This window comes from Lepidochelys olivacea (genome assembly GCF_965140295.1).
Source record: "Lepidochelys olivacea isolate rLepOli2 genome assembly, chromosome: 2".
In the NCBI taxonomy this organism is placed as follows: domain Eukaryota; kingdom Metazoa; phylum Chordata; order Testudines; family Cheloniidae; genus Lepidochelys; species Lepidochelys olivacea.
In genome coordinates, this window is record NC_140412.1 from 255,962,810 (window position 1) to 255,979,859 (window position 17,050).

At 43.4% G+C, this 17,050-nt stretch overlaps 1 protein-coding gene across 2 annotated transcripts in view; it reads left to right on the top strand.

The window, feature by feature from the left end:
- Positions 1-17,050, top strand: part of WDR86 (WD repeat domain 86) — a 49,452-nt gene that overhangs the window by 11,392 nt on the left and 21,010 nt on the right. For both annotated transcript variants that reach the window (XM_084620892.1, XM_084620893.1), the window contains exons 3-4: positions 3,133-3,274; positions 5,992-6,415. In XM_084620892.1, the coding sequence (XP_084477018.1) occupies positions 3,133-3,274; positions 5,992-6,415 (566 nt within the window). The remainder of the gene's footprint in view (positions 1-3,132; positions 3,275-5,991; positions 6,416-17,050) is intronic.

Consider the following 17,050-nt stretch of genomic DNA (forward strand, 5'->3'; position numbering starts at 1 on the left):
CCTTGGATGAGGCATTTGGGGTGCAGGAGGGGGCTTCAGGTTTGGGGGGGCTCCGAGCTGGGGCAGGGGATCGGGGTGCAGGGTTGGGGCACAGGCTTACCTCCGGCAGCTCCCGGTCAGCAGCACAGCCGGGGTGCAGAGGCAGGCTTCCTGCCTGTCCTGGCACCACAGACCACGCTGCGCCACAGAAGCAGCCAGCAGCAGGGCTGCCTCCTAGGCGGAGGCACGCAAGCAGCTCTCACCCACAGGCACCACCCCCTGCCTGCCCTAGCTCCCATTGCCAGGAACCACTAGTTTTTACTGGCCAGGCGCCATGGTACCTGGGTGCTGAGGAAGGTGACCCAGTGCCTTGCATTCCATGACCCAGTACTGGGTCGTGACCCGAAGTTTTAAAACCACTGGTCTAGAGCTGCTCAGAGCAGAATTATGTAGCATGGTGCTCAAGATGCTGGTGAATGTCTACATTCACACTCCCAAATTTGCTAGCACTGGTGGAAGGTTTTCACAAAACCTCAGCATAGGTACAAGGGTTCATAGTATAGATCAGATGGCCTGATTCTTGACCAGTGTGTTGAGTCTGCTTATAAGGGTGCCAAATTTTGGTGTGTGTGGGGGTTTTTTTCGGTGCACATTACAGTCCCTGGGTAATTGGACTGAGGCCATCAAGCTCACTTTTCATTGGCTGTTGATGGTAACAACTTTTGGTCATGTGACCTAGGTTGGAACTCAGCCAGCAGCTAGAAGAGTGCTATATCACATTACTAATCCCCAGAGCCATCTTTTATTTACTTAAAATGCATTTCAGTTTACCTTTACTTGTGATACCATCTGGAAAGACTCTGACTTTCTGGAAGTCAGCCACATATTCGTTTCATTGCAAAAATTTATGCTCTAGTTGACAAGATGTGCAATATGCTGTCAGATTAACAATAAACAAATTCCTGTGCACAGCATGGTCTACAGTTAGTCTGACAGTATATTGCGTGTGTCCCTCTTCTAGATAAGTATTTGACTAGGAGCTTATATAGCTACTTTTAAATCTGTTACTTTTAAATCTTAAAAGTAGCTAACAGATTTAAAAGTAGCTATACTTGAACAAAAAAACTTCAGAAACAGACTACAAAGAGAAACAGCAGAACTAAAATTCATTTGCAAATTTAACACCATTAATTTGGGTTTGAATAGAGATGGGAGTGGCTGGCTCATTACAAAAGCAGCTTTGCCTCTCCTGGAATTGACACCTCCTCATCTGTTATTGGGAGTGGACTACATCCACCCTGATTGAATTGGTTCTGTCAACACTGGTTCTCCACTTGTGAGGTAACTCCCTTCTCTTCATGTGTCAGTATATAATGCCTTCATCTGTAATTTTCACTCCATGCATCTGAAGAAGTGGGGTTTTTACCCATGAAAGTTTATGCCCAAATAAATCTGTTAGTCTTTAAGGTGCCACTGGACTCCTGGTTATTTTTGGGGATACAGACTCACACAGCTACCCCCTGATATCTAATTGACTATCTTTAGTCACTTGTTTTAAGTCACATATTTTTAATGCTGTCAGTTAACTATGACTGCTTGCCTCATTTTACCATCTGCTCTCCTCCTGATGATCCTTACCTCTACCCTTTCCCATTTCCCTCTTCTGCATAACTCTCCGTACTCTACCACTCCTTTCCCTATATCTTTGTTCCTTCCTCTTTCCCTCCATCCTCTTCTGCTTGTCATGTTCTACCTCTTTCCCCCACCCCTCCAAACAAACCCCAAAGCTACTGGAATAATAATCATAGCACCTAGTGGCCCCTGCTGAGACTGGGGTTCCATTGTGCTAGGCACTGTACAGCCGCATAGTAAGAGATGTTACCCCAAGAGTAAGCAATCTAAACAGATAAAATGAAGCGGTGGGTGGGGGGAAGGAGAGAAAGTATTATACCCCTGTTTTACAGATGGGGAACCAAGGCCCAGAGAGATCTTGTGACAAGGCCAAATTGGAAGGCTATGGCAGAGCTGGTGGGAATTGAATCTTGAACTCACAGAGGCCTAGTAAAATACACTTAATGGTACAATCAAATAACAACTCAACCTAAATGTTGTAACCCTACTCCTCCTTGCCTCTATTCCCACACTTTTGCTTGAGTGTAAACTCTTTAGGGCAGGGACCATGTCTGTTTTTAATCTGACTATAAAGCCTACTACGCTCTGATCACTGTATAAATAGTAATGACAATGCATTTATTCTTTCTCTCTATTTGCTTAAAGAGATACTGTTGCCATTGAAAGCATATTTAATATTTCTACTTGTTATTAGAAATAATGGGGGGGGGGGAATACAGCTGATTTATTTTTCATCACTCATGTTCTTTTAGTTGCTTGCATTTCACTCACATTGGACCTTATTAAATTAGATTGGGTAATGAAACTTTCCAATTAGTCTTTTGAATTTCAGAATTTCCTGCACTAGCCCAGTGCTGCTGTTTGTCTAAAAAACCAGAGGGTAATGTTGAAATACACTTTTTTCACCAAATTAAAAAAGAGAAGAGAAAAGACTTGTATTTATATAGTGAACCAAATTCATTGCTCATTTGAACTCAGTTGATTTCAGTTGAGTTACACCAAGGATGAATTTGGCTCATTGTTTCTGTAATACCCTTTAAAACAACAAGAAGCTCAGTGATGGGCCTTAAATTGGTTGACAGTAATCATTGAAATGGTCCACCATACCTCTGTTCAGTGGTCCTTGAACAATTTTTATAGTGGGGGAATGCGGAAACCATGTATTTGTGTTGTTACTACTCCAAGCCCTGGGGTGCGGCAGCACTCCCAGCACCCCTAGTTCCAGCACCTATGCCTCTGTTTAATTTATTCTTTATACCAGTGAAGCAGTAAATCAAAGATGGAGTTCATGCTTTTAAAATTAAAAGTGCCATGTTTTCCATGAGCTCCTGCTTGTGATGAACTCAGTTGTGGATTTTTAAACTGCAGCCGCAAAAGTATTAGGGTCTGGGGTTTTGGATCAGGCCAATTTCAAACTAGTTTTTTTTTTTTAAATTAAACTAAAGAAAGCATGTCACAGTTTGCCCGACCTGTTCTGTTTGAAACATATTGAATATTTTTTATCTCCCTCATTGTTCCTAGGACATGAAAGCTACATCACCTTTTGCCACTTAGAAAATGAGGTTGCATTCACATGTAGTGCAGATCACACAATTAGAAAGTGGGATGTGATGACAGGCCAGTGTCTGGCCATTTACCGAGGGCACACATCAATTGTCAACAGGTTGGTACTACAGATTTTTCATTTAAGAGGATCATTCCATTGTGCTTCTGTAACTGGACACAAGATAAATTGTATGCAGTGCTGTTGTAGCCCTGTGGGTCACAGGATGTTAGAGAGACAAGGGGGTGAGGTAATATTTTTTGTGGGACCTGAGGACGAGCTCTGTGTAGCTCAAAGGCTTGTCTCTCTCTCCAACTGATGTTGGTCCAACAAAAAATATTATCTCACCCACCTTGTATCCTGGTAGAAAGACAATTTATCTGGTAATCTCCATTATACAACTAAATGGGTTGTGTAAATCTTTGACTCTCTGCTACTCATGTTCTTTGCGGTAATAATTAGTTATCCTAGCAACGGTGCTGACACAGCTATAGACTGGAGATGGGAGAACAGCAAAAGGCTCACAGTATGGTGAATCTGCCACTGGGAATGGAATTCTAGGAGAAATTGCTCAGTTGAAAGCAGATACCTGTAATAAATAGATTTTAAAAGCAGCGTGTCAGCCATTCTTGTTAGCAAAAAGGACATGGTCCTGTTTGAATGATTTATTCCTTATTGTTAAAACTAAGTTTAAAATTACACTGTGACCTCTTACTGAACTTGCATATTCCCTAGCTTGTTATCCTAGGGTTTCTCCTGATTGCTGGAAAATATTTACTTATTTAGGAATAGAGCAATTGAAGCATTTGTTTTGAAAGGAAAAAACAAATACACGCATGTAACAGAATATGTAAACAGTTGGAGGAGACAGCTCAAATACTGGGTCAGCCAGTTTTCATGACATCTTGAATTAAATGGACACCAAAACATTGCCCATTTTAGATGGCTGCCTTTGCAGCCTGACAGGTGCCAAAGGGCCATGTCTAACTTACGGAAAAGAAGGTGGTTAGAAGTATTCCTAACCCTAACCCACCCTGCCCTGTCTGTAATTTGGACATTTGGCTTCTTGATCTAAGTGGACAACCTTCTTTTCCTCATTAAGGTGAAGGTGCTATGAACTGCAGGGTAGAACTTCATGGGCTGCATGCTGCTCTTTGATCAGATCTTCTGTTGTCCAGTGGACTGAGTGCTGGACTGGGTGTCTGATCCTACATCTGTCACTGACTCCCTTTGAGAGTTTAAGGAAGTCACTTAACCCCTCTGTTCTTCAGTTTCTCTGGCTATGTCTACACTACAGCTTTTGTCAGCATAATTTATGTTGCTCAGGGTGTGAATAAACCACCCCCCTGAGTGATGTAAATTACACCAACATAAGCGCTGGTGTGGACAGCACTATGTCGATGGCAGAGCTTCTCCTGCCAGCATAGGGAGCAGCTGCTCACCAGGGCTGAAGTAGTGAAGCTGTTGAGAGAGCTCTCTCCCATCTACGTAGAGCAGCTACATTAGAGAGCTTACAGCTGCGCCGCTGTAGTGCACGGCTCTCTCATGTAGCCGTAGCCTCTATCTGTAAAACTGGGATAATGATGATCATCCTCTTTTTGTGAGATCCTTGACTAGGTATTTTTTTAAAAGTTGTTTTTAACCTGCCTGTTTGTCTGACAGTTGTGTGATAATTGGTCTTAGGAACCATCATCTGTGGTTCCAAGTTCTTGGAAACTAAATGTTCGATTAGTTTAATTGCTGTTATTGTTGGCTATTTTCTTTGGCTTTTGGACAACTAAATAGCCATAATGAAAAATGAGCTGCTAAATAAGTTTATAAAAGCAACTGATAACTAATGAATAACACATGGTAGCGCTGCTAGTCAAGGTTATTTTTTAAAGGGTGCCCCAAATTAGTCTATTTTAGGTACCTAAATAAGTTACCTGACTTCAGAATGCTGAAGCAGGTTTTGTTTTGGCTTGTTTTGGCTTTTGGAGGGGGGGGGTAGAGGAGAGGGAAGGGAAGGATAACATGTGATTATGTATATGCAGAAGGGCCAAATTAAGGTTCCACATGCAACCTTAATACTGGGATTTCCTAACTTCCGAATGCTTATATTTGTAACTTTAACATTCTTTTTATCCTGTTTTTTACATGTAATTCATATAGTTAATGAAAAGATCAGCAATTAAATGAGGATAAAAAATTGTAAGAGGATTAAACCCTCATTCTTCAGGGTATAAATAACCCCTAATTAGCTGGAATTAGGAAGAAATCTCTTCTGTGGGCAAATTATTTCATATATAATTGTCCACTATGGGATTTTTGTATCTTCCTCTGAAACATTTGGTGTTAGCCACTGTTGAAGATAGGATAGCAGATTAGATGGATCTCTGATCTGGTTTGGCAAGTCTTATGATCCTGGGAATCTTCCATTGTCAGTGTATCAGAAATCTAGATACGTCTTGCAGGTTCAGTGGGGAATTAGAGTTGCTTGCTAGCAACATGGTGTCCTAAACTGGAATGGAAATGTTAAGCAGCAGAGAATCAAATACCAAAGGCCAAAACCTGGATGAACCCTGAATGGAGTAGTCTTCTGCCTTGTAATGTGTTTGTTTTCACTTGTAACTGGGTAAGTCTCTGCAGGACTGTGCCATGTCCTTGCGTGTGGCAATGAGGTGCTCACATTGATATATTTAATATATCTGATGGTTGAACAGTTATTTGAAGGACAGTTGCTTCTTGTGCTTCATTGCAGTCTTGGTACAGTACCCTTTATGCAGTCACCGGGGGTGAGAGGGCGGCAGTTAAAGCACAAAGCAACAATGTGTATACTAGTTCTTTATTTTTAACAGGATCCTGGTTGCCAAAGACTATCTGTTTAGCGGCTCCTATGACAGGACAGCTCGGTGCTGGAGTGTGGATAAGGAGAAGCAAATCCAGGAATTCCGGGGCCATCGGAACTGTGTTCTGACTCTGGCTCACTACTCCTCCAGGGATGTTCATGATGAGTCAGAGGAGGAGCAGGAGAAACTGAGCAGAGACTTCCTGGTGACAGGAAGCACAGACTGCACTGTTAAGGTCTGGTGGGTGTCGAGTGGGCGTTGCTACCAGACCCTGCTAGGGCACACTGGGGCTGTTTTATGCCTTATACTCGATGCTCCAAACAGGGAGCTATTTTCTGGCAGCACAGATTATACCATCCGAACATGGAATATTGTAACCGGCGAGCAGTTAAAAGTGTTCAAAGAGCATCAAGGATCGGTTATCTGTCTAGAGGTAAGAACCAGTATGTTTCATACTGCCACCTGGAGGTGGTTATCCACATCGTACCATTCTTGGCCAAGAACTGAATAGGCCAAGGGGACTGAGCTGCCACCTTATACTCAGAAGAGGTTCCTCTGAGACAGTGTACAACAATAACATGCAGGAAACCTGTCCAGTTGCTGCCTCGTCCGTGGCTAAAAAGCTTCAGTACTGACAAGCTATGAAACAAAATGTTCCAGTAAGTGTGACTAAGAAGCACAAGCTTTAGTCTCAGACCACAAAGTAGCCAGAAACTGGTGTTTGGGATAAAAAGCCAGGTAGAAGCGAGGCAGGAATTCCAGCTGGAACAGCTACAGAGAAGGGCTAGTTGGATGATCAAGGGAATGGGGAACCTATTTTATGAGAGGAGACTAAAAAAGCTTTGCTTGTTTAGCTCTGAAAAATGAAGGCCGAGAGAGGATATGATTGGTTTCTAAATACCTCAGGGGATAAATACCAGGGAGGATGAAGAGCTGTTTAAGCTAAAGGACAAAGTTAGCACAAGAACAAATGGGTATAAACTAGCCATGAATAAATTTAGGCTAGAAATTAGAAGATTTCTAAACATCAGAGGAGTGAGGTTCTGGAGCAGCCTTCAATAGGAGTAATGGTGGCAATCAACTTAATCTAACAATAGAGCTTGATAAAAATATGAATGGGGTTATATGACACGATTGTCTCCAGTAGCAGGCAACTGGATTTGATGACCCGGGAGGTCCCCTCCAGTCTTATGTTTCTATGAAAGGTAATAAGGAGCTTTTTATCAAATCTATTTTTAACTCTTAATGTAATATTTTTGTTTAGCAAATGGGGTGAGAGCATAATTTTAATTTGGGGAGATGGGTCTGTCCCTGGCCAGGCGTTAAAATATAAATAGTAATGGAAATAATGGCATTTTGTAACCTTGAAACAACTCCTCTTCCACAGAAGCTGTTCTGTCTTTCCTAAGCTTCTGTATGGCTAAAGGAAAGGCAGATCTAATTTTCCTAGATCTGTTACCTAGATCCTCTCTGAGCTTGGAATTCATATGAGTTAGAATCATAGAAGATTAGGGTTGGAAGAGACCTCAGGAGGTCATCTAGTCCAACCCCCTGCTCAAAGCAGAACCAACCCCAACTAAATCATCCCAGCCAGGGCTTTGTCAAACTGGGCCGTAAAAACCTCTAAGGATGGAGATTCCACCATCTCCCTAGATAACCCATTCCAGTACTTCACCACCCTCCTAGTGAAATAGTTTTTCCTAATATCCAACCTAGACCTCCTCCACTGCAACTTGAGACCATTTCTTCTTGTTCTGTTATCTGCCACCGCTAAGAACAGCCTAGCTCCATTCTCTTTGGAACCTCCCTTCAGGTAGTTGAAGGCTGCTATCAAATCCCCCACTCACTCTTCTCTTCTGCAGACTAAATAACCCCAGTTCCCTCAGCCTTTCCTCGTAAGTCACATGCCCCAGCCCCCTAATCATTTTTGTTGCCTTCCGCTGGACTCTCCAATTTGTCCACATCCCTTCTGTAGTGGGAGGCCCAAAGCTGGACACAATACTCCAGATGTGGCCTCACCAGTGCCGAAAAGAGGGGAGAAATCACTTCCCTCTATCTGATGGCAATGCTCCTACTAATGCAGCCCAATATGCCGGTAGCCTTCTTGGCAACAAGGGCACACTATTGACTCATATCCACCTTCTTGTCCACTGTAATCTCCAGGTCCTTTTCTGCAGAACTGCGGCTTAGCCACTCTGTCCCCAGCCTGTAGCGGTGCATGGGATTCTGCACTTGTCCGTGTTGAACCTCATCAGATTTCTTTTGGCCTAATCCTCCAATTTGTCTAGGTTACTCTGGACCCTATCCCTACCCTCCAGCATATCTACCTTGCCCCCCATCTTAGTGTCATCCGCGAACTTGCTGAGGATGCAATCCATCCCATCATCCAGATCATTAATGAAGATGCTGAACAAAACTGGCCCCAGGATTTACCCATGGGGCACTCTGCTTGATACCAGCTGCCAACTAGACTTTGAGCTGTTGATCGCTACCCATTGAGCCCGACGATCTAGCCAGCTTTCTATCCACCTTATAGTCCATTCATCCAATCCATACTTTTTAACTGGCTGGCAAGAATACTGTGGGAGACTGTATCAAAAGATTTGCTAAAGTCAGGGTATATCATGTCCACTGCTTTCCCCATATCTACAGATCCAGTTATCTCATCATAGAAGGCAGTCAGGTTATTCAGGCATGACGTGCCCTTGGTGAATCCATGTGGACTGTTCCTGGTCACCTTCCTCTCCTCCAAGTGCTTCAAAATGGATTCCTTGAGGACCTGCTCCATGATCTTTCCAGGGACTGAGATGAGGCTGACCAGTCTGTAGTTCCCTGGATTCTCTTTCTTTCCTTTTTTAAAGATGGGCACTATATTTGCCTTTTCTCCAATCGTCCAGGACCTCCTCTGATTGCCACAAGTTTTCAAAGATAATGGCCAATGGCTCTGCAATCACATCAGCCAACTCCCTCAGCACCTTCGAATGCATTAGATCCAGTCTCATGGACTTGTTCATGTCCACCTTTTTTAAATAGTTCTTTCACCATTGTGTGCTCCTCACCTCCTCCCCATAATATGATGCCCAGTGCAGGAGTCTGGGAGCTGACTTTGTCAGTGAAGACGGAGGCAAAAAAAGCATTGAGTATGTGGATTTATCCACAAAAAAAAGCATTGTGGATAAATTGGAGAGAGTCCAGCGAAGGGCAACAAAAATGATTAGGGGACTGGAACACATGACTTATGAGGAGAGGCTGAGGGAGCTGGGATTGTTTAGCCTGCAGAAGAGAAGAATGAGGGGGGATTTGATAGCTGCTTTCAACTACCTGAAAGGGAGTTCCAAAGAGGATGGCTCTAGACTGTTCTCAATGGTAGCAGATGACAGAACGAGGAGTAATGGTCTCAAGTTGCAGTGGGGGAGGTTTAGATTGGATATTAGGAAAAACTTTTTCACTAAGAGGGTGGTGAAACACTGGAATGAGTTACCTAGGGAGGTGGTAGAATCTCCTTCCTTAGAGGTTTTTAAGGTCAGGCTTGACAAAGCCCTGGCTGGGATGATTTAACTGGGAATTGGTCCTGCTTTGAGCAGGGGGTTGGACTAGATGACCTTCTGGGGTCCCTTCCAACCCTGATATTCTATGATTCTATGTCAGCTTTTTCCACATCATCTGTCACTAGGTTGCCTCCCCCATTCAGTAAGAGTCCCATGCTTTCCCTGACCATGTTCTTGTTGCTAACATACCTGTAGAAATCTTTCTTGTTACTCTTCACATCTCTTGCTAGCTGCAACTCCAATTGTGCTTTGGCCTTCCTGATTACACCCCTGCATGCTCGAGTAGTATTTTTATACTCCTCATAGATTCATAGATATTTAGGTCAGAAGGGACCATTATGATCATCTAGTCTGACCTCCTGCACAACGCAGGCCACAGAATTTCACCCACCACTCCTACAAAAAAAACCCTCACACCTATATCTGTGCTATTGAAGTCCTCAAATCGTAGTTTAAAGACTTCAAGGAGCAGAGAATCCTCCAGCAAGTGACCCGTGCCCATGCTACAGAGGAAGGCGAAAATCCTCCAGGGCCTCTTCCAATCTGCCCTGGAGGAAAATTCCTTCCCGACCCCAAATATGGCGATCAGCTAAACCCTGAGCATATGGGCAAGATTCATCAGCCAGATACTACAGAAAATTCTTTCCTGGGTAACTCGGATCTCACTCCATCTAATAGCCCATCACAGGCCATTGGGCCTATTTACCATGAGTATTTAATTACCAAAACCATGTTATCCCATCATACCATCTCCTCCATAAACTTATCGAGTTTAATCTTAAAGCCAGATAGATCTTTTGCCCCCACTGCTTCCCTTGGAAGGCTATTCCAAAACTTCACTCCTCTGATGGTTAGAAACCTTCATCTAATTTCTAGTCTAAATTTCCTAGTGGCCAGTTTATATCCATTTGTTCTTGTGTCCACATTGGTACTGAGCTTAAATAATTCCTCTCCCTCTCTGGTATTTATCCCTCTGATATATTTATAGAGAGCAATCATATCTCCCCTCAACCTTCTTTTAGTTAGGCTAAACAAGCCAAGCTCCTTGAGTCTCCTTTCATAAGACAAGTTTTCCATTCCTCGAATCATCCTAGTAGCCCTTCTCTGTACCTGTTCCAGTTTGAATTCATCCTTCTTAAACATGGGAGACCAGAACTGCACACAGTATTCCAGGTGAGGTCTCACCAGTGCCTTGTATAACGGTACTAAAACCTCCTTATCCCTACTGGAAATACCTTGCCTGATGCATCCCAAGACCGCATTAGCTTTTTTCACGGCCATATCACATTGGCAGCTCATAGTCATCCTATGATCAACCAGTACTCCAAGGTCCTTTTCCTCCTCCGTTACTTCTAATTGATGCGTCCCCAGTTTATAACTAAAATTCTTGTTATTAATCCCTCAATGCATGACCTTACACTTCTGACTATTAAATTTCATCCTATTACTATTACTCCAGTTTACAAGGTCATCCAGATCCTCCTGTAGGGTATCCCTGTCCTTCTCTAAATTGGCAATACCTCCCAGCTTTGTATCATCCGCAGACTTTATTAGCACACTCCCACTTTTTGTGCCAAGGTCAGTAATAAAAAGATTAAATAAGATTGGTCCCAAAACCGATCCTTGAAGAAAGTCCATTGGTAACCTCTCTCCAGCCTGACAATTCACCTTTCATTAGGACCCGTTGTAGTCTCCCCTTTAACCAATTCCTTATCCACCTTTCAATTTTCCTATTGATCCCCATCTTATCCAATTTAACTATTAATTCCCCATGTGGCATGGTATCAAACGCCTTACTAAAATCTAGGTAAATTAGATCCACTGCGTTTCCTTTGTCTAAAAAATCTTTCTCAAAGAAGGAGATCAGGTTGATTTGGCACGATCTACCTTTTGTAAAACCATGTTGTATTTTGTCCTGTTTACCATTGACTTCAATGTCCTTAACTACCTTCTCCTTCAAAATTTTTTCCAAGACCTTGCATACTACAGATGTCAAACTAACAGGCCTATAATTACCCAGATCACTTTTTTTCCCTTTCTTAAAAATAGAAACTATGTGAGCAATTCTCCAATCATACGGTACAACCCCTGAGTTTACAGATTCATTAAAAATTCTTGCTAATGGGCTTGCAATTTCTTGTGCCAATTCCTTTAATATTCTTGGATGAAGATTATCTGGGCCCCCCGATTTAGTCCCATTAAGCTGTTTGAGTTTCGCTTCTACCTCAAATATGGTAATGTCTACCTCCATATCCTCATTCCCATTTGTCATGCTACCATTATCCCTAAGATCCTCTTTAGTCTTATTAAAGACTGAGGCAAAGTATTTATTTAGATATTGGGCCATGCCTAGATTATCCTTGACCTCCACTCCATCCTCAGTGTTTAGCAGTCCCACTTCTTCTTTCTTTGTTTTCTTCTTATTTATATGACTATAGAACCTTTTACTATTGGTTTTAATTCCCTTTGCAAGGTCCAACTCTACTTGACTTTTAGCCTGTCTCACTTTATCCCTACATGTTCTGACCTCAATAAAGTAGCTTTCCTTGCTGATCCCTCCCTTCTTCCACTCCCTGTATGCTTTCTGCTTTTTCTTAATCACCTCTCTGAGATGCTTGCTCATCCAGCTTGGTCTACAACTCCTGCCTATGAATTTTTTCCCCTTTCTTGGGATGCAGACTTCCGATAGCTTCTGCAGCTTTGATTTAAAATAATCCCAGGCCTCCTCTACCTTTAGATCCATAAATTCTTCAGTCCAATCCACTTCCCTAACTAATTTCCTTAATTTTTGAAAGTCAGCCCCTTTGAAATCAAAAACCCTAGCTGCAGATTTATTTTTATTAATCCTTCCGTTCAGTTTGAACTGAATTAGCTCATGATCACTTGAGCCAAGATTATCCCCTACAACCATTTCTTCTATGAGGTCCTCACTACTCACCAAAACCAAATCTAAAATGGCATCCCCTCTAGTTGGTTCAGCAACTACTTGATGAAGGAATCCATCAGCTATCGCATCTAGGAAAATCTGAGCCCTATTATTATTACTAGCACTCGTCCTCCAGTCTATATCTGGGAAGTTAAAGTCTCCCATGATCACACAGTTTCCATTAGTATTTACTTTATTAAAAACATTAAAAAGGGCTCTATCCATATCCAAATTAGATCCCGGTGGTCTATAGCACACCCCAAGCACTATCCCGGGGAGGATCTAATAGTTTTCTTCCCCAATTTAATTTTTGTCCAGACGGACTCAGTTATATCCATTTCATTGCTTCTTATTTCTTTACATTCTATCTCATCATTGATATACAGTGCTACTCCACCACCTTTACCTTTATTTCGGTCTTTCCTAAACAGCACATACCCTTCAATACCCGTAGTCCAGTCATGACGACTATTCCACCATGTTTCCGTTATCCCTATAATATCTGGTTTCACTTCCTGCACCAGTAGCTCTAGTTCCTCCATTTTGTTACCTAGACTCCTCGCATTGGTGTACAAACACCTTAATTTTTGCTGTTTGGCCTCACTCACATTCTGTACCTTATTAGGCACGGACATTCTACAGCCAGTATGACCTATTAGAATTGTATCTACACTGCCCTTCCTCCTACCCACGGCTGTATCCACTCTTACTTCATTTTCTTTCCTCTCAATGCTAAATTGTGGTGTGGAGATAACCTGGACATCTCCCCCTAATTCCTAGTTTATGGCTCTCTTAATCAGTTGTGCCAGCCTCCATCCTAGAAGTCTATTTCCTTCCCTACTCAGATGAAGTCCATCCTAAGAGAACTGTCCTCTATCCATGAATGCCTCCCAGTGGCCATACATCCCAAAGCCCTCCTTATAGCACCACTGCCTAAGCCATCTGTTGATAGTCATAATCTTGTCACACCTTTGTTGCCCTTCTCTAGGAACAGGCAGAATCCCACTAAAGATCACCTGAGCCTCAATTTCCTTAAGCGTCTTCCCCAGCCTAGCATTGTCTCCCTTAATACTTTTTAGCGAGAATTTAGCTGTATCATTTGTTCCCACATGAAGGATAATTAGGAGATTCTTTCCCGCTACCTTTAGAATCCTTTTCAACCTCAGGTCTACATCCCGTATCTTAGCACCTGGAAGACAGCACACCCTCCTATTCTCTGGATCAGCTCTGGTTACAGGCCTATCTATTCTTCTCAGTAAAGAGTCCCCAATCACATAGACCTGCCTTTTCCTAGTGACGGTGCTATTCTCCTGTCTATCCCCTGTTCCCTGTGGCTGCAAGTTCTTTCTGTTCCTATTCTGCCTTGTAATCCTCTTTAACCCATCCTGTATCCTCCTGGGGCTCATATTTGGTGTAATCTCCATTAACTCTTCCCCTTTTCCTATAGGATTAGCTGCTCTTCTCTAGTCATCTGTCCAAGTTTCCACTTGTAAGCTTCCTTTTTGTGTTTAAGCTCACCGAAGATTTCTCTGTTAAGCCAAGCTGGTTGCCTGCCATATTTGCTATTCTTTCTGCATATTGGGATGGTTTGTTTCTGCGCCCTCAATAAGCCTTCTTTAAAATACAGCCAGCTCTCCTGGACTGCTTTCCCCCTCATATTAGCCTCCCAGGGAATCCTGCCCATCAGTTCTCTGAGGGAGTCAAAGTCTGCTTTTCTGAAGTCCAGGGTCCGTATTCTGCTGCTCTCCTTTCTTCCTTTTGTCAGGATCCTGAACTCAACCATCTCATGGTCACTGCTGCCCAGGTTGCCACCCACTTCTACTTCCCCTACCAATTCTTCCCTGTTTGTGAGCAGCAGGTCAAGAGGCATATGACCCTTAGTTGGTTCCTCCAGCACTTGCACCAGGAAGTTGTCCCCAACACTCTCCAAAAACTTCCTGGCTTGTCTGTGAACTGCTGTATTGCTCTCCCAGCAGATGTCAGGGTGATTGAAGTCCCCATGAGAACCAGGGCCTGTGATCTGGAAACTTCTGTTAGTTGTCCGAAGAAAGCCTTGTTTACCTCATCCTCCTGGTCTGGTGGTCTATAGCAGATGCCCACCACAATATCACCCCTGTTGCTCTCGCCTCTAAACTTAACCCAAAGACTCTCAACAGGCTTTCCTCCAGTTTCATCCTGGAGCTCTGAGCAATCATACTGCTCTCTTATATACACTGCAACTCCTCCCCCCTTTCTCTCCCGCCTGTCCTTCCTGAACAGTTTATACCCATCCATGATAGTGCTCCAGTCATGTGAGTTACCCCCCAAGTCTGTTATTCCAATCACATCATAGTTCTTTGACTGCCAGGACTTCCAGTTCTTCCTGCTTGTTTCCCAGGCTTCTGGCATTCGTGTACAGGTACCTAAGATAACTAGCCGATTGCCCTACTTTCTCAGTATGAATCAGGAGGCTTCCCCTGTTACCCTCCTTCTTGTGTTTCCTCCCGGTATCCCACTTCCCCACTTACCTCAGGGCTTAGGTCACCACACCCCATCGAACCTAGTTTAAAGTCTTCCTCACTAGGTTAGCAAGCCTGCCTGTGAAGATCTCTTCCCTCTCTTCGTTAGATGGATCCCATCTCTTCCTAGCAATCCTACTTCCTGGAACAACATCCCACGGTGGAAGAATCCAAAGCCCTCTCTCCAACACCACCTGGGTAACCACCCATTTACTTCCACAATTTGATGGTCCCTACCTGCGCCTTTTCCTTCAACAGGGAAGATGGATGAGAACACCACTTGCGCCTCAAACTCCCTTATCCTTCTTCCCAGAGCCATGTAGTCTGCAGTGACCTGCTCAGGGTCATTCTTGGCAGTATCATTGGTGCCCATATGGAGAAGTAGGAAGGGGTAGCGGTCCGAGGGCTTGATCAGACTGATAGAAGAAAACCAGGAAATGGTAAAGAAGAAAAGAAAAGACATGGTGTAGTTTTTAGGTTAGCAAAATCCTATTTCATTTGTACATCTTGCTGTCTATATTTCACTGTGTTTCTATGGCAACCCCTCCCCCCCAGCCACAAAATGGCAGGTTTGGGGGACATCTGGCGTGAAGAGGCTTGGATAAAATTGCTCCTCTCTTCTGAGTGTATAGTTGAGATAACAGGTCATTTTTAACAGGATATTTTTAGAAATTCCATGCTCTGGTGGCTGTAACTTAAGGGATTTCAAGCCCAAATGGTCTTAAATAGATGTATTGTGTTAGCTTCCATGGGAAAACACATGCAGTCAACTCTCTCCTTGTTTACTGGTGTATAAAATGATTGCTGCTCCTTTGCAGGGCAAAAATATATTAGTCGCTGTTTAATAAGTGTTGCCATTGTTTCGTAAAGGAGACGGTTGCTGCTAGGTCCTACAGGCCCAAAAGCTATTGTAACATGGGAATTTGAGCGTCCCTCTCTCTTAGAGGGAAAACTTAAAGCTGAATTATGCAGGCACCAAATAACCTCTGTTTTGTTTGGATACATTTTTGGGGTTAAAGGTTGTTTCTCTGCTCCCTCTGTGCTACTATTACAGTAATATGTTTTGAGGATGCTCTAGTAGTCAATTACTGCTCTTAAAGGTATAATCAGAAGGCAAAAATAAGTGGGGAAAATAAACAAAATGATTAATATGCTTAATTCCTGCTTCAGACCCCCTAAGCAGTAGGGTAAATTTCTGGCCCCATTTCTTTCAACGGGTTATAGGCCATTGACTTCAATGGAGCCAGGTTTTCACCCTACAGCTCTTCAAGAAACCTACTTTTCCTGAGTCTTGTTCTCAAAAGTAACTGAGCTGCTTTTGCTGAAACTTCACAAAAATCTGTGGCCTGAGGCAGAAACCAAGCCTGGAAAATTTCAGTCCAAGCGGTTAAATTTCGGCAAGGTTGTAAGCAAATGAAAATGGACTTGTAATGAAAAGTGGTAGGTAGTTTTAGCTATAGGCAGCACTACATGCATGGGCCCTGCCTTAGAATACCATTCATCTGTCATGCCAGACCTCTTCAATCTGAGGGCCAGACATATTGCTTCAGAAAGATCAAGGGGTGACAGTGAGTACTTTGGGGCAGATTTTTCTGTCTTGTTCCCTTTGCACTTTTCAGGTGCTGAAAAGGGAGCAGAAACCTCCTGCAAGGCTCTGCCAGAGATTCCCCTGGCATATGGAGGGTGGTGTCTGGTGGGAATATAGCTGGAATACCCAGGTTTTATACTTCATTTCCCGTGGCTCCAGGTGCAAAAGACATGTTGGGGGTGTGGGGACAGTGAAGTGGCAGGATTGGGCTGTGTTCTGGATTTCCTCAGTTGGCATGTGGTCTCTTGAGTATCTCTGTCAGCTGGCACAAGCTAGAGTAGCCTCCAGGCTGTTCTGGGGGTAGAATCAGGGAGCCGTGAGTGGTGGTTGGTTCTTAGGTTTTCTTCCCCACTGCCTCTTCAGCCCCCCTCTCCCCCTTTCTTGGGCTGTCCTTTGCTAGGTGCTCCCATTGGATTACGCAGAGCCAGTCAAGCTTCCAACCTGCTCCCTCTGAGACTTCCATTGCCTGTTACCTAACCAGGTTGTGGAGCAGCTAGAGCTACTCACT